Source organism: Plasmodium yoelii (assembly GCF_900002385.2).
Source record: "Plasmodium yoelii strain 17X genome assembly, chromosome: 13".
NCBI classification, from domain to species: Eukaryota; Apicomplexa; class Aconoidasida; order Haemosporida; family Plasmodiidae; genus Plasmodium; species Plasmodium yoelii.
In genome coordinates, this window is record NC_036185.2 from 1,724,175 (window position 1) to 1,752,035 (window position 27,861).

Here is a 27,861-nt window from a genome sequence, read left to right on the forward strand (position 1 = left end):
TAAATGGAAAACACAGAATCATTTTTTCGCGAACATAAAATTGTAGAGGAAAAAATCAATATAATAAAAGTCTATTTAAATGAAGATGATGAGATAATAAAAAATTATTCCGTTATTTTGGAAAATTTAAATTATTTAAACAACTGCTTAAATAGTTATAGAGAAGCGAAGACAGTACTAGACCCTCATCTAGTTTTATTAGTACATGCATTTTTTGAGTTTTTAAAAAAGTCTTTTAACAAACTAGAAGATCTCTTAACATATTTTAGAACAAAATTAGAGAATGAAAAAAAAAACTTACAAAAAATAGACTTTATTACAAATGAAAATGAAGAAATAAAAAAAGAGAAGTTTAATAAAGTTGCTGATAGTGACAGAGAAATATTTCATGAAATGAAAGATGATGAAAAAATTCAATATGAACATAACATGCTAAAATTGTACACAATAATTGAAGAGATTTATAAATATTATAATACGTTAATATCAATTAGAGGAGAGAAAAAAGTAAAAACATTTTTCCCATGTGATTCCTTTTTTTTGAACGCTATCGTTAATATACTTATTACCTTGAAAAAAGAAAATGATGTTTATAATTATATAAGTAATTTAAATTTTAAAAAAACTGATGAAAATAATTCTTGGGTGATTTTATATGTATTAATAATATGGCTATCCTTTTGCTTATATATACCATTTGATATTCTCAGCATAAATAAAAACATGTTAATGAATGTCCAAGAAATATATTATTATTATATACAAAAAAATGATAAAACAAAAGATGCTTGTTCTGTTTTATATTCTCAATTTTTAAGTAGAGAAGATGTATGCAAAAATCAAACTTGTTTCAATAATTTTGTAATATTTTCGAAAGAAATTTTGAACAAATTAATATTAACACAAACACAATATAAATCAAAAGAAATAAATGATGATTTATATTTAATCAATAACCCTAATTTACCCCAATTTTGTCTCACAAAATATACGAATATACTTGTCTATGGAGTTTTATTAACACATAAAAAAATATTGAAAAAGCTAGATAAAAAAGTATTAAGAAATTATGCTAACTTTTACACTTTTTTTTTTATTCACAATCACAAAATTTGGGATTTTACACAAATCTCAAAATCTTTAAAAATACTTTGTCTTCGTTATTATGCCTTACTATTTTTAGAAAAAAAAAAAAAAAATGAAAATATCACCGATTCTTCTGTTAGTTGTAATATGATAAATGAGCTCAAAACTGATGATAGTAAGATTGGTGAATTAGTACAAATAGAAACTAATAAAAATTCAATAGAAAATGATAATAATATAAAAATTAACAAAGTAAAAGAAAATTGTTTAGAGAAAGAACATGATCTCTTTAATAAATTTCCCCTATTTCTTGACATAAATGAAGTATTTATTTTATATCAAAAAAGCAAACAAAATAATTGTAGTGAATACAACAATAATGAACTAGATAATGTGAAAGAGTTCAAACAATACATATGTGAAAAAGATATAATGGTAATTATAAATATTTTGTTTTTTTATTTTAACGATAATAGTAATAATATTCGATGGTGTTTATCGAAAAGCTTTGGTAATATATTAATATATTTAAATGAAGAAAATGTAAATACAATAATTAATAAATTTAATGAATTAAAAAAATATAAGGATAATAATATTTTGAGTACAATCAATTACACATTTTTTCATTCCATTTTTCACAAAAATTCGCTTTCTATAAGTACATTAAATTATTTAATGAATATAATAATACAAAGTTTATACATGAATAATGATAAAATATATCCTAGTGTGTTTGTATTATTATATAGCTTATTTAAATATAATAAGTATATAAAAATGTATTACTACGAAAAAAAATATAATATTATAATATTTTTCTTTTTCCATTTAATATTTAGTAAATTAATTATTATGTCTTTATTGGAAGATAATATTAATATTAGAAAATCAGCGATATCTTTATTGCAGATATTTATAGGTAAATTTAATTTTTTTTACAATTTTAGTACCGATATAAAAGACACAAACACTGATAACTTGAAACAAAATATACAACCCAATCATCCTTCTGCTTTCAACGACTCTAACAATAATAACATTTATAGAGGAACCAGTGCAGAGGATATTCATGTATCTGATATTGGCAATAAAGAATGTGTAGGTACTCAAGAGAATTGTCAAAATATATTTTACCTTGATATAATTTCTTTTTGTAATTTGTTTTTTAACCATTCTAAAATTAGTAATTATTATGAACATTTAAAAAATTTCCCAAATGACTTGTGTGCATACAAAATAGAACAAAGCAATGATGATAATGAAGAAAAAGCAAATTATGAAAAAACACGACAAAATATGGATATAATAAAAAATAAGATTTTTAAACAAAATATAAAAATGCTATCTACTTGTAATTTTAATGAATTAATAAATTTTAAGCAATCAGTAATTATAAAATCAAAAGTAATTGGTAATTTTTTTATGTATAGGTATCCAATAATTTATCATTTATATACTGATAAAATATTTCATGAAAATGTAAACATACGTATATTATCTTCCGAGTCTTTAGCAAATTTTGCAGATTTAGATAATTATTATTTTATTAAGGTTGTTCTTCCATTTTTAGTAAATAAAAGTTATGAAGAGAATGTATACATAAAGCATGGCGCAATTATATGTATATCCAAAATTTTATTAAAATTAAAAATGAACATTGATGAAAATTTGCAAAATGAAATTAAACAAATATTAATACATAGTGAAAAAAAAAGAGTATATAAATATAAAAAGGGAGAAATATTAAGACACTCATTATGTTTATTAGCACAAAGTATATGTCAATGTAATTATTTTGCTGTTAAAAAAAATACCTATACATTTTTTATGGATATTATGCATAATAATTTATTCCACTACAATGAAATAATACAATTTAATGCTTCAAAACTATTTTATTATATCCCTATATATATTGCAAGTTCAGAAAATGCTATTAATTATGTTTATCAAGTATTAGACAATTTTGTCAAAGAGAGAAATAACTTTATTTATCTAAAAGGTTATCTAATTCTTTTATGTTTTATTAATGAAAATATTATTTCTCACGTTTGTTCAGACCTTTTTTATTTTCTTTATAACATCCTAAAAAAATGTACAACATATTACAAGGTCAAGCAAAAATGCATACCACCATTAGAATCCAAAGAAAATCATAAATATGATATTGAAAATGAAAAAGAAGATTTGATTGATACACAAAATCTTAATAGAAAAAATAAATTTAAATATATTGAATTCGATTTATATCCCATAGACTTTAATATGAAAATTTTTTGTTTATTCGCTTTATTTAATATAGTAGATAAAATCCGAAAAACATACATTACTGATTTTTTGAGTTTATACACAGATTTTACTATTAGCTTTGATGACATTATTGAGTCTAAAATACCAAAAAAGAATAAACTGAACAAAAAAAAACAAATTAATTCAAATCCAATAAAAATAAGCAAATCTGACCAAAATCAAAATAACGCTGATAAAAGTGAAAATAGTGATGATTCATCCTACATAATCGATGAAACAAATTGTGAAAATAATCCAGAATCATTAAATACAAAAATTAAACAAATAAAAGAAAAACGAAACACTAGTTTTTATATGAAAAAAAATATAAACATTTTAAAAAAAAAGATGAATTGGGAACAAGTTATTGAAAAGGGTAAACAGAATGGAAAAAACATTTTCCAATTTAATCTAGATATGGATAAAATTGCTAAAATACTAATTTGGTATTTACAAGAATATTTATATGAACAGGATACAGGAGATTCTCATGTGTATGTGCGAGAAGTTGCCTTAGAACTTGTCACCTTTTTATTAACATCTTATCCATTGTGTTTTTTTAGAAAAACACCAGATGAGGTAAATATAAATGCCAAGGAGAACAAAACTGATGATATGGAATTCGAAAGAAATTCTGAAAATGACATTTTTGTTAAAGAGCCAAATAGGAATGGTAAAGTGACTGGGGAAATAAATTACACACAGAATAATAAGACCTATTTTTATGAAACACTTAATTCAGATGATAGTTTTGAATATGATGAAGAATCTGAACATAGAAAGTTGTTGAATGATAAAAAAAAAAAAAATATAGATATGTATATTTTATTTGAAATAAAAAAAGAATATATAAATATATTTATTCAATTATTATTGAAACTATTGTGTGAAAAAAATGTGAGAACACATAAAAAATGTTTATTTTTGTTGAACTATTTATTTAATTATTCCAACTTTAATGAAAAAGGAGAAAAAGAAAATTTTCCTTTTATTAATATTTTTAATAAATATTGCCATGATTTCTCATATGAATTATATATGAAAAAAAAAATTGATGACAATATTAGAAAAAGTAAAATTAATATACACAAATATTTGAGTAGTTACTATACTGACATTTCTAGTGTATTTGAAAATATTATTATGCATGTTTGCGATTATCATGAACCTATTTACTTGAAAAGTAAGACAGAGAAGAGAAGACCATCATTTAATCATATGGAAAGTATCTCTTCCAAGGATTCTGGGAATTGTATTGGGAATGGTAATGAAGTAGAGAACGGAAATGAAAAAAGTTGTCACAAAAAATCAGGAAAATACAGAAATTGCAATTGTACTTACGATGAAGAAATAACATCAATATATTTTAATAAAAATTATAAATACGAATTAATTAAAACAATTTTTAATAAAATTAATAATTTTATTTATCTGTATAATTATGCTTTAAAATACACAAGTTTCTCAATTTTTCATAAGAACAAATTTAACTCAACTAGGAAAGGAGTAATAAAAATTCATAGTAGTTCCACTAGTAAAAAAAATGAAAAGGAAATAATTGAAAACAAAAATGATATAGAAAAAATTGACAATATACAACAAACGGGTCAGATCGATTTTATGATCGAAGATATATGTATTAATGAACATTTTATTGATGAAATTAATCTAAGCGAAAATGAAGAAAAAATGTGTGTAGAAGACGAAATGTTGATAAAGAATACTCACTTTTTACTCGATAAAACAAAGAAAAATATTAGTGTAATAAAATACTTAGAATATAATGAAACTTATTTATATACTCATATATTTTATCTTTTATTTTTAAATAAGTATAATTATTATATTATAAATGGTTTTTTTAATTCTTTATGTTATTATTCTTCGAGTACTGAATATAGCAATTATGAATATACAAATTTACTTAAAAAGGGTAAAGAAGAAACAATAGATTTTTTATTTTTAGAATTTATCATGAAATATAAAGATATATATACATTTGGTTATGTGAGAGATAACCTTTTATTTTTGTACATACGTTATTATGTGAAATACTATAAAAATTATGACTACAAAATTGTTGACAACATTTTACTTGAGTATGATAGAAACAAATTGAAGGCGTTAAACAGTAATAGTGAGAAAAATGATTTAAAGAATGACCTAATAAATAGCAATTGCGTTCAAGAAAATCAAAGTAAAATAATATCTGTAGATAATACAGATACAACAACAATGCACTATGATTTACCAATGTATAGAGAAAATAATGAATTCTCCTTATATGAATACAATATGCATGTTATTGATTTAGAAGAAATAATTTTGTTAGAAAAAAAATATGAAAAGTTTAATTTTTCAAAAAATTTATTTCATAATTATAATATATTCCTTGATACAAATACTGTATTCTTACATAATAGCAAAAAAATAAATAAAAATAATTTAAATGAAGACAAATTGATTAAATCAAAACAAAAAATAAAAAATAAACGAATTAAAAAAGAATTAAATATAAATATAGAATTATTACCATATATAAATATATGTTTAATTAAAATTTTGTATTACTTAAACAATTTCAGCATAATACAATTAGAATCATTTTTAAAAAGTGTTAACTCATTTATTAAGTTTTCCCTAATAAATGATTTTGCGGCTTTTTGTTTTTTAAATTTTTTTACACGCTTTTTAAAAAAGTATACTATATTTTCCCTTGTAAAAACCATATCCGAGTTTATCATAAACATTTATATGTGCTCTCCCTTGCATTTAAACATAAAAAAATTTGCTGCTGTCCTCATTTTGGATTTGCTCATACATAGGTAAGTCCCGATAATATGGGAAAAGAAAAACACATATAAAAATAATTGTGTTAAAAAAGAGAGAACAAATATAAAGTATTCCTTCGTATAATACATACAGAATAACAAACAAAACATTCTCATTTCGTTTCTCCACGTCAATATGAATTGTGCTACATCGTTTTGGGGTAATTTTCCATATGCATACATTTATATATTCACATTTTATTATTTTTTTTTCCATGTCCCTATCGCAGGTACCCTAAGATCCGCGAATTCACAAGTGAATATTTGTATTCGAATATTAATTTTATCGCTCCTAATGAATATCAAAATTATTTATTTAGTAGTTACGACGATTTAGAAAATTCAATTTCTCTTTTAATAAACACACAATTTTCTGATTCTTCAAAAGAAAACGATGATAATTATGAAATACATATAACCGTAGAAAAAATTGCGAAATTGTTAGGAATTTCTCATTATATAACATTTTCATCATGATCTTCATTTTCCAAATCATCTTCACTTTTGTTATAGTCATAATTATAGTCATCTTCTAGTCCTTGTTCCTCTTCGAACATGTCTGGTTAGGAGAGTAAGTACGAAGAAATAATATATTTACACATTTAAATAACATATATTTATACGAAATAAATGTAAACCATATAGACTCTAAATTCAATTATATGTCACTTTTACCAAGAAATATACAAAATATGTATACCATTAGAATGTAAACGATTTTTTTTTTTTGCCTTACTTGATACGTTATCCTCTTTTTCCTTTTCCTTTTCTTCATTATCATCTTTTTCTTCATTTTCTTTTTCTTTCGTTTTTTTCATGTTATTTGGTAAATTTAAAAGCATTTTTTCTTCTCTATATATATTTCTATATGTATTAAAATATAATTCATAAGGATAGTAGTGTATATTGCATTTATTAATTAATTTATCTTTGTATAAGTCAAGTTCTGATTTATCATATATTTTATTGACTTCGTAGTTATACATATTTATGTTTTTTATATGATACTTTAAAATGTTATTTGTAATTACAAAATCCTCATTATAATTATTCATGTCAAATTTATTTAGCAACCTTCCCAAATCAAATTCACATTGTGCTAAAAAAAAAAAATTGAAAACATATTAAACTATTTATCCTATTTTTTGTGTATGGATGGGTATATGAAGTCCATATTGCTACGCAACTTAGTTATATAGTGTGTTATATAAACAAGAAAAGAAAAAAAAAAAATATATATATATGCATATTAATCATGTATTATGGATAAACTAACGATTTTCATTGCTATTTTGCTTTTCCTTATAATCCATTTTTATTTATAAAAAAATACTTTTTTCCAAAAATATTTTTCATTCGTTGTGTTTTATTTTTTTTAATTAATAATTTTTATATAAAAAATTTGGTGTCTACAAATTTTTGATTTGAAGGTCACACAAATCGATTATTATAAGTCCCCAAAACTGTCAATAAATAAGCAACATTGTATATGCATATATATAATATAATATATAATACTTAGGTTGATCTTAAAAAAAATGCTAAAACAAAAGAGTTGACATTTTGTTAATGAAATATTATATGTTTTGTTCTCATTACATATAATTTTTTATTTTTTAGGCAAAGGTTTTTATTGATTATTTTTTCACCAGTTTATTTTTTATATATACATATTTTTTTTTACCCTCACCCACAATTTTTTTAAATTATATATTAAATTGCATATGCATACAATTTTTTCGGAATATACAATTTTATATACATTTATTTCTTATCTATTAATCTCTATATAACTTCTTTAATTTTTTTTAATCATCAAAATTTGTTTTTCTTATAAAAGTTTTAACGAAAAATCGCTTTATATAATAAATTAAATATATTATATATTGTAGTATTGACGTATAAATGAACATAATAAAATGCCATAACTGTATCCAAATAGTTGATTTAAATGATTTTTTTATGTTATATATTTTTATATTTTCATAATTTCAAAATGAATAAGATAATATAGTATATTATATTATTATATTTTTTATTTTTCATTTATTTTTTTTCACAATCTTTCAATATATAAAACCTTGGATAATGGAATAGCATAATAATTTTAGTTATCATTTGCCCAGAGAAAAAATAGCAAATATGTATAATTAGATTAACTTTCCCTCACGCATAAATAAAACATTGTTACATATATATGTAGTTATGATTATACATTAAGTTTTTGTGTTATAAATCCGCACTCTTCTACATAAGTTAATCGAAATGGTAGCGGCTAAAAAGAGATATGTTAAAAAGTTTAACTTTGAAATTGATTTGAATAGTGAAATAGAAAATCAAATTAGGTCAAACATAATATCAGATAGGGAGCAAATCACAGAAAAATATAAGCAAAAATGGAAAAAGAAAATAAGAAGACGTATTAAAATGGAAGATAAAATTTCAAATTTTGTTTTCCCAAATTCAAAAAAAGAAAAACAATTAAGATTAAATTATATAAATAAATTTATTAAGAAAAAAAAATTAATCCGAAAATATTTGAAAGAAATTAAGGAAAAGGTTAAAAAAATGAAAAATATTATAAATAATGAAGCCGTGAAGCAATAAGCAGTTGCAATAAAATATCAAGAAACAAAAATATCATATAATGGCCTATATACATGGTTCATATTTATTTAGTACTTTATGTCTGATATATAAAATGCCTTTATTTGCTTAGCTAATATTGTAATATTGTTATATAAAGAGGGATGCCATTACAATATGGACATTATATGTATCGCTTTATTATGGAATATATAGAGGCCCAATATATACATATATGCTATCTGAATAATATTACATACTATTAAATTGATGCTTATTTTTTTATTTTTTATTTTTAGTATAATTATAAATGTTCTTCAATCCCAAATTTTAAACAATACAATTTTTTTTTCCAATCATTTTTTATAATTTTTTTCTCATTTTTATTTATTAAAACTTTTTTTGTGCTATATAACAACTCATCATTTTAGAGTAAAATTTGTTTTTAAATCATAGATTAATTGTTTTGTTTTGAAAATAAACACACATATGAAATTAAAAAAAAACATATTTATTTGTCAAACTATAAGGTATTTTATTTATTCCTTCTTTTATAATTTATTGTCCTTTTTATTCTTTAATTTCCTTCTCGTTGTTTATGCTATTATATTTATATAGGGCAATACGCGTAATTTGATACATAGCTGTTACACTCATAAATATGTTAACTATTAAAAACATGAAAAATATATAAACAGGTATAATTTTGAGTATTAGAATGTCATCATAATATATAATAAATATGTGTGTGCATATAATGCAGCTTAAAGGACATTGGATATAAAATTAAAGACAACTATTTTCATATTATTTCTAAATTGCCTTACTTGTAATTAAATTTATATTCCTTGGTTTAATGGCGTATGCAAATCTGCTAAATAATAATCCAGTTAATCCTATGGCTGACCATTTTAAACAAAGAAATTAACAATTTATTGTATAAGTAATAATGTTCACATCTAAATTGATAATATAAAACAAGTAATAGGGATAAAATTATTTTTAAATTACCAAATTGTTGTGGGAGAGATAGAAGTTTAGGATCCCTATTTATATCAACAATGTTTGCTAGAGATATTGACCACTTAAAGGTTGGGGCCCAAAAATGAATAGTTAAGAGGCCTGTGTCTGACACTATAATTTAATGTTATGTATATATATGTGAATATATTTTTAATATGCCTATAATTTATATGTATACCCACGCATTTATTTCTTACCAAATGCCTTTTTTATAGTATTGTTAATGTTGCATCCTGCAATATGATTTTTTATTTTTGGGACAATATTTGGATAAAAAACTTTTCTAATTATATTCATTGTATGAAGAGAAGTATAAAATATAATTAATGAAGCTGCTGGGTTGTACTTAAGTATTTTCGCTGTCTATTTATAAAATATTGTAATATAAATAAAGCATTGCAAATAATTATCTTCGTAATTATGTAGTTGTAATTCTCAAGTTTGTGAGATAATAATAATAATAATAATAATACAAATATATGAAACACAATTTGATACTTATTCTTTCATATCATATTTACCATGTCAAACATGTTTTTAAGTATTATAAAAATTAATGTTTTATGTAAATATTATTTTACATTCTTAATGTAAAAATGAGGAATTAAATTATTTTTTTTTGCATATTATGTCAAAGATCATTTTATGAAATATATAAAAATGCATATAATTATTAAATGATACTATGTATTATTTGTACATAAACATTGAAATTATTGTATATCACCAAAAAAATAAATAAAATAAAACAAATTTATATCGAAACAATAATATATATTATTATTTGGTTTATTAAATAAATATAATATTAAAAAGGTAAATATATATGGTATAATATAAACACACACACATATATTATAAGAATAGGGGTATTACCAAATTTCTCATATGCATTTTGTCACATTTTATAAAAATGATAATGAAAAAATTTGCTTAGAAAAAAAATATAAAAATGGAATAAATAACTGATTATTCCTTCAACCAATTAACCAACAAATTATTCTGAAAAAACGATTGGAAAATTTTTCATAAAATTATGCTACAAAATAGCGAAAATAAAATTTACGTATTTTACTTTATCTCATTATCAATGTATAAATAACACGAAATAAAAAAAACATAAAACCAAACTAATATGAAATAGTTGTTCTTAGCATAAGTTCTTAGAAATGCTACACAAGTGTTCCTATATCTAAATATAAGAACAAATACATATAAAAATAAGTTGTTTAAATTAAATAAAAAAATGATAATCGCAAAATTTTTACACTTATATAAAAATTCGTCAACGAAATAATACAAAAAATATATAACTAAACTTCTTCGAATTTATTATTTGTTTAAACTATTATAAAATATTTTTAATTTTATTTTCTATAGACAAGTTTATATGTCCGCAAATAAGTAAAAGTGGGATACTTCCTCATGATTGCGTGTGTGTGTACATATATCTATATAATATATATATATATATACACGCATACGTAACTACAGCATTTACTATAATTCCAAAATTGGAATTTAGCATATTGCTAAAATTGTCAAAATAAAAATATTTTTTTCCCCTCCGCAGCGTTTTATGTAGAATAAAAAAATAAAAAAGAAAAAAAATAATATTATATTTTCAAACATGTTTTTTGTCTTTTTATAATATTTTTTTTTATATTGAGAAAAAAACTTTTTATGCAAAACCACATTTGTAAATATAAAAAATTTATAACTAGAGACTATAATTTTTTTAAATTATTGAATTTATGTAAATAAGTACATTCCCTTTCCTTTAATGAATATAGGCATATTGTCCATATATTCACATATATATATATAATATAATTCTTTGAGGCATGGGAAAATTCCAATGTGTGTATATGCTAAACGTTTTTTTAAAAGAATTGTAAATTTAAATCTATTATACTTCCAAAATTTGTTTGATATTTTCAAAATAGAAAAAAGAAATTATCAAAACCTTAATATACAAGAGAAAAAATGAAAAAAAAAATATATAATAAAGAAAAACACTTATGATAAGAATAAAAAATATGGATACTAATAAAGCTTGTCTTTTTCCTTTTCGTTTTTTTACAAGTTTTAAATAGAATATGAAATGTTTAAATTAAAAAACAAAAAAAATACATATATAGATATATATTTTTGTGTACTATACACATGCATTAATCATTATACTATAAATATTTTGAAAAAAAAAATAAGAGAATAAATTCCTACAAGTGTATAGGACATTTTAAACATATATATTTGAATGAATACAAATACGAAAAAATGGATGAAGAAAATGAGAAACATATGGAAAAAATTACGACGGGATTAATAAAAAGGAAGTAGGTTTTTGTTTATTTTGTGATAAAACATATGAGAAGAAATTTATATATCTATCTATATATATATGTGTGTGTACATACTAATATGGAATTATCAACCAAGATTTTCCTTAATTATCCATTATATACAAAAATAATAATTAAACTTTATTGAATAGTAGTAATTGTATAATATAACATGAATTGGTCATACATTGTGGTTTTCTTTTTCCTGCAGATTTTGTATATTTCCTCAGTTTACGAACAAAAAAAACGAAATAGAATACAATGTTTTAAGGAATTATAATGCGAAAGAATATATATATATTCACTTGGTAGTATCTCTTTTAGTCATTTTGATAGAATTCGTTAGTTTTTCTTTTAGTAAGACCAAAGAGAAATAACATAACTGATATATGTGTAAAATGTATTTAAAATATATGCATTTATGTTTATTATATACATATCAAATTATCTATTTTTCATTTTAATTGTAGATCTAAGTAAAAAGGATGCAACATTGATGGAAATATTTGTTTTCATTTTTTCTGTTTTGAACTGCATAATGCATATTATTGTTATTATAAAGTTTCACTTTTTTTCGCCACGAAATTTCTATTCTAAAAGTCTCTTTATCGGATATATCATTATAGTAAGTTACCCATATTAATGCAAATTAGGAATTTAAAAAAAAATATGATTTATTTATATGCTATCCATATCACTATTCATTTGTATATATGCATTAAATTTTGATTAATTTTCTCACCTCATTTAACAGAACCAAATATTTCAATTTTTGTCTCTATATTTTTTTACGAAAAAAAATGAAGAATTAAAAGGGGGATCAATACAAATTATTACTTATAATAACAAATTAAGCTTATACATTCATTTTTTCATAGATTCAGTTTGTATAATATGTCTTCCAACTCTAAAGTAGATAAATAAAGAATCGACATAAAATAGATGCATTATATATTAGCTAATGTTTATTTTAAAGAAAATCAACATTTGTTCATATATTTTTCTAACTGTACATTTTCTGTATATCTTTTTCAGGTACATAGTAAGTATCATATTTATGATATTATACGCAATTGGTACTACCATACTAATTCTGCTAACAGATTTTAAAAAGGAAGAAAATTCATCAGAACTTATTAGTATGTATATTTTAAGCGTAGTGTTAATGATGTTCATTTTTTTAAGATATCTAGCAGAAAAAAGAAACAGAATATTATTATATATTGTTAATGAATTTCTACAAAATAATTACAAACCAACCAATGATACAAAAACGCAATGTAGTAATGAAAATGAGTCTATATCTGTGGACATAGATAAGGAAAATGATAAGACATATAACAACTCCAAAATGTTATTTTCTGACAAAAGTTTGTTTTTTAAGGATTTTACTATAAATGCTTGTTATAAAGATTTTTGTTCAGTTTCTTATTTTTTAAAGAAAATATCAATTAGCAATAATGATATTTTGAAAATAGAAAAAAATAAAGAAAATACAGGCCCAGAGAAAACATTTGATGAAATTAAAAAACGCTTGAATGAATCAGACATTTTGCAAATAGCTTATGAAGCAGAAGTATTAAAAAATATCAAAAAAATAAATTCAGATGAAATAGGAAGAAATTGGGATTATTCGTTTATAGATTCTGAGTATGGAAAATCAACATTAGTTATATTAGAAGTAGGTTATCATTTAATTAGTCCATATATAGAAAATAATGAAAATAAAAAACACAAATTAAAATTGTTTTTGTTATTAATAAATAGCATGTATTTTCCTAATCCATATCATAATGCTAACCATGGAGCAACAGTCTGTCATTTATCCAAATGTTTAGCTCATATAACAAATTTCGATAAGCATTTAAATAATACATATATGATTTGCTATTTGATAGCTTCTATAGCTCATGATGTAGGCCATCCAGGAAAAACAAATGCATATTTATCCGAAACAAATCATATATTATCAATAAGATATAATGATATGAGTATTTTAGAAAATTATCATTGTAGTATTACTTTTTCGATTCTACAACTTATAGGCTTTGATTTTTTAATTAATAATGAAGATACAAAATTAGTTGATAAAAATAATTATACTAATATGAGAAAATTTATTATCGAATTAATTATATCAACTGATATGAAACTCCATTTTGAATATTTAGATATATTTAAAAAAAGAAAAAGAAGTGAAAATTTTGATGTTGCAGATCGGGATGCGATTAATTTAGGGACAATTAATATCAAATTGGCTGATATAGGACATACTTGTTTAAAATGGAGAGATCATGCTAAGTGGACAATGCTTGTAAGTGAGGAATTTTTTTCACAGAAGAAAGTAGAGGAGATATACAGAAAAAACAAAGACACTGGTAAGTCTCGTTTTTGGAAATAGATATTCATAGAAATTGACATAATATATTATAACATATTATATGATGCATTATTTTTTTTTTTTTTTTCTTATTCAACAGACCCAAATAATTTCAATGGAATCCTAAATGACAAGTCTATTGATGATGCTATGATATTCAACTATGAAAATATTTATATTAATTATTCTAACAATATAAATAATATAAATGAGTACCATTTTAGTTACATTAAACTAAATTTTATACATCACCATGATTTTGTAAAAAGTATACCAAGCACCCAAGTTTATTTTTTTGAAATTATTGTCATGCCATTAATACAAGAACTCCAATCTATAGAACAAGCAAATAAGGAAATTACTCAGAAAGTTTTACACAATTTAAATGTAAATTTAAAAACATGGAAATTATTAGAAAAAAATATTAATTTATTTTATAACACAGATAAAATGAAAGGAACAGATTATTACAAGAATTTAGAAAAACAACAATTGCTAAGAGGTATCAGGTTGTTAGATATTGCTGAAGAAGACGTTATCTCATTAACAAAAAATATTTTTAATGAAAAAAATATGGAAAAATCTGATGAAAAAAAAAAAAAAGAAAAGAAAAATAAGCGATGATTTGTTTATAATATCTTTGTATACATTCTTTTATTTACTCATAAGAAAATTATTCAAAATATAAGAAAAGAGATACCAGGAAAGGGGAATTATTTTGCTTTATATTTTTTTTTGACTGCCTACATATGTATGTTAGCGAAGTGTATTAAAAATAATAATAAAATAGTAAAAGATGAATAAAAATAGACAAATGGTAAAAATATAAAATTGAAAGATTAAATACATATCATATATCACTCCGGGTTATTTTCCGAAATAATGTGGCTCTATATGTTGTCAGTATTTACAACTAAATATTATTTTTGTTATTTTGACGAATTTTAACATGTATCTGTTCTTATAACAGACGAAAATGTATTGTATATGCCCAAGAATGTATATCCATCTCAGGCGCCTTCGAAATTGCATTTCCTCTCACCTTTGTTAATGTTAAGGGAGGAAATTAACCATTCGTCAATATTAATTTTAATTATTACTTTTTTTTTTATATTTAACGCCTCAATAATACTGTAGAATATGCTATCAAAGTTTTAATGTTTGTATTTTTTATAAAATTTGTTTCTCCTTTTTATTTTGAACTAATATTACTGATATCTTTATTTGATTATACTAAAAATTTAGACAAAACATACGTATTTGTATACACATGCATAAAATGTTTGTATATATGTCGTTTTATTATTCTCTATTTTATAATAATATTTTTATATACCTTATAAAACAAAATATGTTTCAGTAAATACGTAGTAATATAGATTTTTTCGCATATATATATATGCGTGCATACATACGTATATCAAATCATGATAAGTATGTAAAATATAAAATAATTAAATTATATAAAAAAATAAAAAAACTTTTGTGAATAACAATATATTTCATATAAATGAAATCAAATAAATTATTATTTATCCTTTTTACCATCACTATTTAAATAACTTATGAATAATTAAAATTGGGTAGAGCTAGCTAATATTAAACTGGGAGTTACACACATGAGCAAATTGTTGAATTTTTCGAATTTGTTGAGTTTTTATGAAATTTTATTAAATATTTTTCTCTCGAATTTATTTAGCCTATTTGAGGATTCATCATATGTATTTTTCTTAACCTATACTTCATTATTTTCACAACATATACATTAATAGCATTTAATTTTATTGCTTATATAAAAATGTAGTATCCTTTTGTGGATATATACAAATGATAGTAGAATATCATACTTTAGCATTTTACATGTTTTTAATTAAAGCAAACTAGTTTTTATTCATGCGCATAGACATGTATGTACAAAATAAATGCATATACTATAGTGACGAAAAAAAAAATATATATAAATTAGAAAAGAACAAAATATTTTTTAACATTTTAATTATTCACTTCTTTATTATCATCCATATGCTTCATATAATCCTCTTTAATCATCTTCATTCTTTCGTTATAATATATTCTATCATTTTCGTCTAAAAATTCGTCATTTTTTTCTTTTAGTTTTTTTAAAATAAATTCTTCCCTTTCACTTTTGTTCCTCAACTTTCTCCAGTCAAAGTAACTTATATGTATAACATTATATCCTACAAAATGAAAAAAAATATATATATATGCATATAATTATATATATGTGAAAAAATATATGCGTGTATATGCACTATTTTCATGTTTCAAGTTTTAGTACCTAATTTGGTAAGAATTCTATGTTTAAGTTTTGTGTAGGTAGTATATCTATTACTATTGGCATAAAAATGTGAAGGACCATCAACCTCTATTGCTATTGGTCGATTGTCAGCAAAAATGAAGTCATCATCATTCTTTGAATTTTCATCAGTTTTTAAATTGTTTTCATTATTTGTTTTTAAGGGGCCTGCTAATTTTTCAGTAATTAATTTTATTAATTTTAGTTTTTCTTTTTTCTCTTCTTCAGTTAAATTCTCATCAACATCAAAAATATTTGGTATATCTTCATCATTTTCCATAACATTTTCAGAATGTGTATTTGCTGCATTATCAGTATAATCTGTATCTTTGTCATTTATACCTTCGCTATTATTTTCATTATTTATATTATTAACATTATTTGAATAATCTTTATCATTAAAAAGTTCATTATTTATTTGATCACTATTTGACAGCCCTTGATTGTCGTCATTATCAATATTATTATTTTCATTTGTTTTTTCTGCACATATATTATCTTTACTCATATTTATATTGTCTTCTTGTTCATTTGGTTTTTTATGGCTTTCTTCTCTCATTTCTCCATTATTATTATCATCATTGAAATTGCTAAAATTATTTGATGAAAAATTATTTTTATAGTGTTCAAATTTATTTGAAAAAGGGTTTCCAATATTATATGTTGCAATATATTGTTTTGCTGCCTTTTCAAAATTATTTATTCCATTATTTCTTATGTTTAAGTTTTTTGTATTCTTAAAACTATGATGATTTTTATATTCTATTTGTTTATTCCCTTGTATATAATTCAAGCACCTATTATTGCAAAAACGTCTACACTGTGTAGATTTTGCAAACACATCTTTACTTCTTCTCAAAACCATTATATATATGTAAATATATATATGTATGGGGGAATATATATGATATATCTGAGGGATGGAAAATAACCCTCAAATTAAATCATTCAATCAATTAACTAGTAAAAAAAAATTATAAATGAAAATTCATGTGTTTTTTAATATGTATACATATACTATTTCTTACTGGTATAATATATAATTATCACTTACAACAACAGCGGTTATATTTTTTTGTATATATTCTCATATACAACATAAATGTAATTTTAAAAAATCCTGATTATTACCAATTAAATGTATAATAATTAAAAAAATTCTTTACATTTATAAGAATGTAAAATTAGAAAATTAATATTATAGGTTAAAAAAAAAATATATATATAATTACAATGATGGTTTAAAAATGGCAATGAAAATTTTTAAAATGAGAGTTAAAATTAAACACGTTGACTATCATTGCTGGTATTATTTGCACTTTTTAATTTTATAACAAATTTGAAAATATTTCACATATAATGTGAATACGATAAAAAAAATCATAAAATTATGTTGGAAAAAAATAATGCATACCAAATTTAAGAATTTTCCATTTTCCAAAATTAAATAAGAATTGAAAAAAAAAATTTAAGTAATAGTTTCTTAAAATTATACAACATACACTCTTATTTGAATTTTCATAAGAAATTATGAGAAAGTGAAACTTTATTATTTTCACCATATATCAGAATTCATATGGGCGTATGTATTTATTTTTACATATCTATACTTATATAGTGATTTGATTATATTTGAGTGTATGGATAAGATAATATTTAATGAAAAAATGCAAGAGCAAATATAAACATTTTGTAAAATTGCGAAATATATCTTTCGAGGATATATTTTGGCTTTACCAAAAGTTACAAGCGTGTTTTTTTTTGCATCATTATATATGTATATATATATATATATATATTGTTAATTTTATGTATTCATTTATCACGTTACATTTCCAAGTTATTATTGTTTGATCCATTTCGATGTCTTCTATCCCTTTGTTTAATCTTCACTGTTGCTAGGTAAATGCATTAGTTTGTTTTGTATTGCAGAAATGGACAAACATCTCCGAATGATTGCTCGCAATATATTTGTGAATGGGGAAATGCTTTGGGGTAGGCCAAAAAAATGCATAGAATTTTTTTTTGATAAGAAATATATCACTACGAACATATCTGAAAACAAAGAAATAAAAACTAAAAATATAGAACATATAAAGCTAAGAAATTTTAAAAAGAATAAAAATATTATAAAAGATAATAATAATAATAATGATAATGAGGATGCATATGTTCTAAATGGTAAAATATTATATGCCCCCAAAAATAAAAAAAAACAAATAAATGAATTACAAATCAAATCACCTGCAAAAAAAATAAAAAACATAGACAATAATACAAGCAATGTATATTATAACAAATTAGGTAATAATAACATAAAAAAAAATAACTTAATAATTCAAATAGATCAAACAGATGCGAAATTAAAAAGAGAAATAGAAGATGTTGATAATTATACAAACAAAAAAGAACGAGTATCAATAAAATTAAACGGAGATGACGACACTAATTTTAAGACTACCTGCTTCAATAACAATAATAATATCAACTTAAATTTGGATACCACAATATACAATAATTATCATCATAACAATTTTTCTGATATTAATCCAAATTATACACAAAATAAAAAATCAGCTCATATAAATTTTTTAAGTAAATCTGATAATACACAAAATGTTGAAAGTGAATTTACACAATTTTCTAATACTAGCAAAAGTAGTATATATAATGAAGTTCCTTTATTCAATACCTTAAAGGCCAAAGAAGTTAGCGATAATGGTATTGTAAATACCATGTGTAATAGCTCTACAAATCTGGGAATGATAACGCAAAATAACTTTAACTTAAATTCTAATGTTAGTTCAAATTCTCCACAAGAAAAAAATAATAAAAATGACACAATTGATACCAGCCTAAATAATAATAATAATAATAATAATCGAGACAATAAAAATAATGAAGAAATAAAACAAGACATTTACGAGGTTCTAAACGAGATAAATTGCAGCTCGAATAAAAAAGAAATAGAAGTTTTTTTAAACAATTTTTTTTTATATAAAAGTAAAAAACCATCTAGCATACTAGGAAATTATATAAGCTTTTATTTTTGCAATATATTAAGTGAAGATTTACGAAATTTAAAACATTCATGTTTTGATGGAGTAAAATTATGTGTTAATACCTTTTTAAGTACAATAAAAGAATTAGATGAAAAACAACTATCTAAAATGACAAATATATATTTAGAAGACTATTTTTTAAAAATATTTAAAATTTTAAAAGAACATAATTTAAATTTACATTTTGACAATATAACAATCGATAATATAAAGTTGTTATATATATATAATATATTAGGCATAACTCGAAATGATGGAAAAAGAATAAAAAAAGAAAACATTAAAAAATTTTTATATCAATATATATGTGTAGATAATAAAGATATTGCCCTATTAAAAAATACTACTCGAATGAAATTTTTATCAAATATAATTAAAAATGGTGTTACGACACGTATGCACGTGTTAGTTAATCTTTCATATGATGTATCAGCATATAATACGCTTACAGAAAATTGCTTTATTAAAACAAATTTTAAAAATATTAATTTAGAGTTAGTATTTGAGAATCAGCTTGAGAACCCGTTTTTTTCTTTACAATCTCCAGATTCTATAGATTTAAAATCCTCTGGATGGTATTTGGTTGATGTTAATCAAATATTGAATGGTAATCTTCCATACGAATGAGTTTGTAACAAAAAAAATATTAAAAAAATATTAAAAAAATATAAAAAAACAATATAACATAGAAAAATGAATTAACCATGTAAATGAAGTAAAATTGGGCAAACAAAGTTTCCATATTTACATATTAAGTGTGAAATATTGAGAACCTTTCGTTTTTCTATGCATCTACCATAGTAATGCTTAGATAAGCGAAAAGCTACAATCTCAATTATGTTATTTTTCATCTTAACAAACAATTTTTAAGTTGCCCTCAAGTTAAGCTAAAAAAGCTATACACATATGAGTATATATAAAATTATACACATGTGTGCTTATGCGTAGATATATGAACATATCTTTGCACGTGTTTATGTTTATATGAATTTTTACATACCCATTTTTGAATCATTTGCTCGAAACAAAATTTAAAAAACTAAAATAATTTTTTTTTTTTTTTCTATTCATTCAACAAAGGGGAGTTTCATATAAAACATATCCTCTGCTAATTTATTCATTTCTTCTAATTCAGGATATGTTTTATACAAATCTGTTGCATCAGTATAACTCTTTTGTTCTTCTTCATATTCTCGATCTACCTCTTCCAACTTATTTTTTTTCTTTTGTTTTTCTAAATCTCTGCAAAGAAATATTCAGAAATAAATTATATGAAATTGTTTGTTTATATGGGAACGAAACTTTTATAAATACATAGATATGCACTATGTGTGTTAGTAAAAGGTATGCAATTAAAATATATATTTATTAATACATGACAATGAGGGCATATGCATAATATACAATGTTATAAACTTATTTAGAAAAAGGTAAAATCACTAAATGGTTATAATTTGATGAGATATTTAGAAATATATGCACAATACAGAGATACTATCCACATATTATTTCATGTGTACAACTAAAAAAATGATGTAAATTTTTATATCTGTGTTTTTCTTACTCTTTTATCATATGTAGAATATGCCTAATTTGGCTGTTTTCAGGATCAAATAAAGAACTTCTGAAATCATCATCTTGGTCATTCGAAGGAGCAAATAAACTTTTTTTCTTTTTCATAATATGTGATTTCATTGCTTCGATTTCTTTTTCAGTAAATGGCTTAACATTTTTTGCGGAATTTTCATAAATATTTATAGTTTCATCGGCTAAGATATATATTAATGGCATTTTACTATTACGTTTGTATTCTTCTTTTTTTTTTTTTAATATTAAATTTTTAATATAATCAATTGGATAAATAATATTATTATATTTTTTTAATAATTCTTGTTTTATTAATTCATCAACTTTTAAGTTTAATATATGATCTTTTTTTATTGGCTTTTGATTGTTTAGAAGTAAATTCATTCTACCTAATTTGGTGTCATGTGCAAATGAATATATATATAATTTATTTTTTAATTTGATTAGATCTTTTAACAAAAAGTTTAATTCATATATATTAAGTTGTTCGACTTTTTCAAATAATTCTTTATTATAATTTCTAATAATTTCTATAGTTAAACTTTCTGGATCTTCAAAAATTAAATCAAAAATTGAGCTAGCTAATTCTTCACAATCAGTTTGTAATAATTCTTTATATGAATTTTCATTCGAAGAAAAATATTCAAGTACAATTTTTCGATATAATTTATAATCATCCTTACCTAAATATCTTAATATATATTCTTCACGTATACTTGGATAACGGCTATATGCTTTGTTAATACCAGAATAATAATTATCACATATATGTCTCAATGTTTTGAAATTTTTATCAACTTTATTTTTGTTTAAATGATATTCTGTATCTTCATGTATTTCTGTTCTCATCATATATATGTTATGCTTTTCGAAAAATATTTGTTCAAAATTTTGTTGCGACAAGTTTTTTTCTATTTTATTTTTTTTTTTATCCTGTTCATTATAATTATTTTCTTGTTCTTCTTCCTCCAAGGAATTATCATCATATATAGGTAAATTATCAGAAACATCACCATCTAATTTTGTATATGAATCAATGGCAATATTTTCCAAATTCGAGTCGGTGCTAAATCGAGGATACACATTTTTTTCTCTCCTTCTTTGGGTTATAAAATCTTTGTCGTTTCTAAAATATGAATGAAATATTTTATTAATTTCACTATTAGACAAGTTAAATGTGTTTCGAATATTTCTCCTTTTTACAGAGTCAAATCTGCAAAAAAATATGTCTCCAATTTTAAGATTTTCATAATCTATATAACGTTTTTCAATAACTGTTATAATATCTTTGATATCTTGATGTTTAGATACATTTATTTGATTTATTTGTTTTTCTTCATTATTATCAGAAATATCATCTGATTCTTTATCCTTATATCCAACATCAGGATTTAATATTTTTGTAGATAATATAACATAGTTGTTAAAAAATCCAAGAACTTTAGAAGGATATCTTAATTTTTCATTATATTCTGTAATAATATTATTTTTACTAGATATTTTTTTTAAGAGCTCATATATGTTATGATCTATAATATCACAATTTTTCATACTTCCTTCATACAAATTTTTATCAAGTGTTTTATTTATTATTCTAACATAAATAACATTTTCTTTTTTATATATATAATCATCTACATTTATATATTTTAACGCATCTGCATCACTACAACCATAGTAACATTCTTTGAACTTTTTAAAGTTGTCTATATATTCTTTTTTAGTAAATGGTGACATATTATTTTTGTTTGTATTCGCTATATTTCCGTCATCATAATATTCCCTTTGTGTGGTTGTTTTATTATAATTAATAGTTTTATCTTCTGCATTTTTATAATTTTGTGTGCTATAATTAGTTCGCATTAAAAATTCATTATTTATAACTTTATTTTTTAGATAATCAAAATTGCGAAGAATATTTTTAGTATTTATTATATTATGAGATTTTATTTTTACCTTAATATCATTTTTTTTATTGTCAAAAATTTTTACTATTATATTATTACCATCATTACAAAAATCAGATATTTCTCCTTTAAAATAATTATTTTCGAATAAATTTTCTATAATTATGTTATGTTGTAGTGCTTGTATTTTATTCTCTAAATCCTCTTTAGGATATTTTTTTAATGATAAAAAAACATATTCGAGTTTTTTATTTGCGTCTATAATATATGCACTTAATTTTTTATCACTCAATTGAGTTTCTTTAGAATTTAATAAATTCGAATATTCTGGATCATTGTTATTTTCTTCATATAATAAATATCCTTTTATACAATCATTTATTAAAACTATAAAATATTTATTTCTTACATTTTTTAAAATTTTTATAAAAATTCTTTGTTCTATATTCTTTAGCTCGTTTAGTTTATCATATATTTTTTCCTTTCTTTTTCTTATCTCGTTAGTGTACAATTCTCCGATTATTTTTTTTGTGCTATTTATTTCTTTAATTAAAACAATGCAATCATCAGTTTTGTTTGAATTATTTTTATTTATTTCATCTTCCTCTGTTTCGTTACTTTTTTTTTTAATAAGCTTTGAATATAATTTATTGTCTATCAAATTTTTATTTAATAAATAATCATATAAAAGTTCATTTTCCAGCAAATAGTTATTTTCTCTTTTTATAATTACAGTATCTTCACTATCATTTTTTAGTTTAACATATATATTATTATCCTTTATGTCATATATTTTCCCTATTTTTAATTCTCCTACATGTATATTTTTTATATTGTTTAACTTATTTTTTATTTTTGTTGCATATCTGTTTGTTCTAAAAAATTCATTATTAAGCATATTATTATTAAACATGTTATTATTATTATTATTATGATTATTACAATTTCTAAGGTTAACAAAAAAATACGGTTTTTTATTTATTCTTTTGTACCCATTGCTACAATTTAAGGAAATCACAAAAAAAACAAAAACACAAATATAAATCACATTCCCCATTTTGATGGAAATGACAATACTTTTTTTTTCACAGTGTATGACTCCATACACATATGTATAGCCCCTACTTACATATAGCAATATTAATAATTTCTAATTGAAGTATATCCATTTTTTTTACATTTATTTTTATATATTAATATCCTTTTTATCGATTTCATGGTACTATATACACATTATTCATTTTAAAACAAGACAAAAACAATCACATAAAAAATCTACTAGCGAGTATAAACTAAAATTTCTTATTTTGTTTCTTCATATTTTTCTGGATTTCAAATAATATTTGAATTTGTAATATTCCCTTTTTAGCCTTCACTGAATAAACATAAATATAATTTATCCCTAAAAACTTGCTACCTGCTTTTTTTAATATATTTTTTTATTTAATAGTGCAAATAATTTTAATATAATTTATATTTTTATCATGTAATATACCCTGATACTATGTGTATATAACTTAAAATGAAGTTTCTTTCTACATTGAATTATCCATATATTAACGAACCCCTCCCAAAAAAAAAATATATATATTACTATATATACAATTTTTATTAACTTTTTTGTATCTTTTTAGTGCCATTAAAAATTGATCGCACTTTTTTATAATTGCTAATTATGAACCAAAGATTATCTTACACTGTTTAAATCATTTATTTTTTTGTAAAAATAAATTAATACTTTTCATTTAATTTACTATTTAAACAGATTTTTTAAAATTGTAAAAAATTGTAAAAAATCCTTTTACATTACGCATATATATAATCAGGGGCTTATTTTTTTCGGAGAAAATTATTCCCTTTATTTTCAAAATATAAATTGAAAAAAAAATTGATGAAAAGTGTATAAATTTAAATAGGATAAGATTAATTATATTTAAAAAAGTGTATGCTAAAATTGAAGAGCCCAATAACATGCTATTTTAATGTTTCTTTTGGTTATACATATGCAAATTTTAAATGGCCCAACTGTACGATTTTATACCTATTTTGTCTACCTTTTTCAGTTGCTAATTTAGTTAATTAATTCTTTTAAAACCTTTTATTAATAAAAAAAAATATATATATATATAACTGAGTTCATTGATATTCATGTTTAATCTTAAATATGGAAAAATAAGAATAATCGCTCATTGCCAAATTCACATATTTGTGTAACCTTTCCCCATAAAATCGCATTTTCTCACATTAAATATAAGCTAATAAAAAATATATATTGTATACACGTATGCAACTTATTTTCATATTAATCCTTAGTAATTTTTGTGAGAAGAAAGAATATTCCTATAGTTTTTTAACAGGAAAATTAAAACACATTGGTAGCATATAAAAAAAAAGTGGAAGAATATATACAAATGTAATGAGGTTAAAGCTATTTCACTTTCTTTAATTCGAGTTTTTTTTTTTTTTCTATTTTATATTAATTTAAAAGATAAATTATAATAATATTGAAAATGATACCAATAACACAGTGATACATTATGTGTAAATAAATTCGTGCTATTTTTATTTTTTTTTATTTATTTAAATCTATATTATATTTTACACTTATGTAAAAACTGTGTTAATAATGTGCTTCTCCTTTTTAAAAATATGTATAATAAAAAGGGTAAAACTGAAAATACGGAAAAATGTAAAAATCATATTATAAGAAAATATGAAAGCAGTTTTTTTTTTTTTATAATTGCATATACAATATGTCATAGTAAAAAATATAAATTTTATATAAATGAGGTATTATATATGCTTAAAATTTCCAGTGCTTTAATAGTAAAAAATATAATTAACTTTAGCATTTAAAATATATGAAATATTCATCATTTTAACAAATTATAAAATTGTAGGCATAAAAACTTATTACCAAATACGAACAGAACGTTTTTTTTTTATAATGTGAATTATATATATGCAAACTTAATTGAGTATAGGAATTTTTTTAAAAATTTCACCTTAATTTTAATGTTTAAAAAAGAAAAGAAAAACGAAGATAATTTTTCTAATATAATTTCACATCTAAGTTTATCCTATTTTAATATTTATATAAATTTCACTATATATTTATTTAGATAGTTTTATCCGATTTTCTCAATTTACAATTTCATATTATATTTAATATTATATTTTACACCTATGGATACATTAATCGGTTTAAAGGGAAAAGATTTCATAATTTTAGGAGCAGATACTTATAGCATTAATTCAATTATAAAATTAAAAAATGACGATAAAACAAAATTTTATGATATAAATGGAAATAAATGCTTATTATTAGGAGGCTCAATTGGTGATAGAATACAATTTGGAGAGTTTATTAGAAAGAATGTTCACTTATATCAATATCAAAATTCTACTTCTTTATATGTTAAATCTTTTGCTTATTTCACAAGAAAAAATCTAGCCTATTATTTGAGGAGAAATCCATATGAAGTAAATTGTTTGATAGCCGGATATGATGATGTATAAACAACTGAAAAAAAAAAAAAAAAAAAAAAAAAAAAACTATACTTTCTTTTATTATTGTTTAGTTCCATCATGTTTATAATATAAAAATTATTTATTCTAAACTTATACATATGTGTATGTGTATAAATATATTTATATTCACATAATAAAAAATACCATTTATTATGTGTGTACGTATTATTATCAATATATGTATATTTGTATGAACAACCATACATCAATCTATTTTCTTATCCAATTTACAGAAGGATGGGTATCAACTATACTGGTGTGATTATTTAAGTAACATGGATGCTATAAATAAAGGGGCTCATGGATATGGAGCTTATTTAGTTAATGCCATATTGGATAAATATTATCATGAAGACATGAATTTAGAAGAGGCATTAGTTATTTTTAAAAAATGTTTTGAAGAACTAAAAAAAAGATTTCTTCTTACCCAAATTAATTACGAATTAAGAATCATGTCAAATAATAAAATAGAAACACAATACGTTAACATTTAATTTAATAAAATGGAAAAATTATAAAAATTCCCCTATCCCTTTTTTATGTATAAATAAAATATGTTTTTTCTTTGCATATGCAAAAAATATATAAAAAGTTTTTCATTTTTATATGTTTACCATTTTTATCCCATAAAATATAAACACATATAATTGTGTTTGAGAATATAAATTATTTAACATGCATATATGATATCGTGGTAATTATGCATATATACAAAACTCTTTTCTTACATTTTAAAACTTTAAAGCCTTTTAGCTTATTCTAAAATTATTCCAATGTATATTTTATAGTTGTCTTATAATATATGCATAGTTTCATAAATCATGATATGCGCTTCTTTTCAAAAAAAATCATGAAAAAAAAAAAAATATATATTTATTTATCTAAAACCTGTTTTATTCGTTATGTTTAAAGTT

The 27,861-nt window shown here is 21.7% G+C and overlaps 9 protein-coding genes across 9 annotated transcripts; 5 read left to right on the forward strand and 4 right to left on the reverse strand.

The window, feature by feature from the left end:
- Positions 1-3: 3 nt before the first annotated feature.
- Positions 4-6,686, forward strand: PY17X_1338000 (conserved Plasmodium protein, unknown function; the record flags this gene model as incomplete). The annotated part of the gene is made up of 2 exons (XM_722245.2): positions 4-6,203; positions 6,440-6,686. 2 exons carry the CDS (start codon positions 4-6, stop codon positions 6,684-6,686), a joined length of 6,447 nt encoding a protein of 2,148 aa, XP_727338.2.
- Positions 6,665-7,522, reverse strand: PY17X_1338100 (conserved Plasmodium protein, unknown function; the record flags this gene model as incomplete). The annotated part of the gene is made up of 3 exons (XM_022957172.1): positions 6,665-6,768; positions 6,946-7,308; positions 7,486-7,522. 3 exons carry the CDS (start codon positions 7,520-7,522, stop codon positions 6,665-6,667), a joined length of 504 nt encoding a protein of 167 aa, XP_022813634.1.
- Positions 7,523-8,474: 952 nt separating this feature from the next.
- On the forward strand, positions 8,475-8,816 carry PY17X_1338200 (conserved Plasmodium protein, unknown function; the record flags this gene model as incomplete). Its single annotated transcript, XM_722243.1, has 1 exon — positions 8,475-8,816. One exon carries the CDS (start codon positions 8,475-8,477, stop codon positions 8,814-8,816), a length of 342 nt encoding a protein of 113 aa, XP_727336.1.
- A 549-nt stretch (positions 8,817-9,365) lies between these two features.
- Positions 9,366-10,115, reverse strand: PY17X_1338300 (mitochondrial pyruvate carrier protein 2, putative; the record flags this gene model as incomplete). Its single annotated transcript, XM_022957174.1, has 4 exons — positions 9,366-9,463; positions 9,623-9,697; positions 9,807-9,929; positions 10,016-10,115. The coding sequence occupies 4 exons, from the start codon at positions 10,113-10,115 to the stop codon at positions 9,366-9,368; spliced, it is 396 nt and encodes a 131-aa protein (XP_022813635.1).
- A 1,983-nt stretch (positions 10,116-12,098) lies between these two features.
- PY17X_1338400 (cGMP-specific 3',5'-cyclic phosphodiesterase delta, putative) lies at positions 12,099-15,167 on the forward strand (the record flags this gene model as incomplete). The annotated part of the gene is made up of 6 exons (XM_022957175.1): positions 12,099-12,157; positions 12,375-12,520; positions 12,634-12,788; positions 12,918-13,075; positions 13,199-14,541; positions 14,644-15,167. 6 exons carry the CDS (start codon positions 12,099-12,101, stop codon positions 15,165-15,167), a joined length of 2,385 nt encoding a protein of 794 aa, XP_022813636.1.
- A 1,368-nt stretch (positions 15,168-16,535) lies between these two features.
- On the reverse strand, positions 16,536-17,725 carry PY17X_1338500 (RAP protein, putative; the record flags this gene model as incomplete). The annotated part of the gene is made up of 2 exons (XM_022957176.1): positions 16,536-16,741; positions 16,843-17,725. 2 exons carry the CDS (start codon positions 17,723-17,725, stop codon positions 16,536-16,538), a joined length of 1,089 nt encoding a protein of 362 aa, XP_022813637.1.
- Positions 17,726-18,794: 1,069 nt separating this feature from the next.
- PY17X_1338600 (uncharacterized protein) lies at positions 18,795-20,549 on the forward strand (the record flags this gene model as incomplete). Its single annotated transcript, XM_718708.2, has 1 exon — positions 18,795-20,549. The coding sequence occupies one exon, from the start codon at positions 18,795-18,797 to the stop codon at positions 20,547-20,549; it is 1,755 nt and encodes a 584-aa protein (XP_723801.2).
- Positions 20,550-20,989: 440 nt separating this feature from the next.
- On the reverse strand, positions 20,990-24,473 carry PY17X_1338700 (conserved Plasmodium protein, unknown function; the record flags this gene model as incomplete). The annotated part of the gene is made up of 2 exons (XM_022957177.1): positions 20,990-21,164; positions 21,487-24,473. 2 exons carry the CDS (start codon positions 24,471-24,473, stop codon positions 20,990-20,992), a joined length of 3,162 nt encoding a protein of 1,053 aa, XP_022813638.1.
- Positions 24,474-26,602: 2,129 nt separating this feature from the next.
- On the forward strand, positions 26,603-27,441 carry PY17X_1338800 (proteasome subunit beta type-2, putative; the record flags this gene model as incomplete). The annotated part of the gene is made up of 2 exons (XM_722258.1): positions 26,603-26,929; positions 27,181-27,441. The coding sequence occupies 2 exons, from the start codon at positions 26,603-26,605 to the stop codon at positions 27,439-27,441; spliced, it is 588 nt and encodes a 195-aa protein (XP_727351.1).
- Positions 27,442-27,861: the final 420 nt, after the last annotated feature.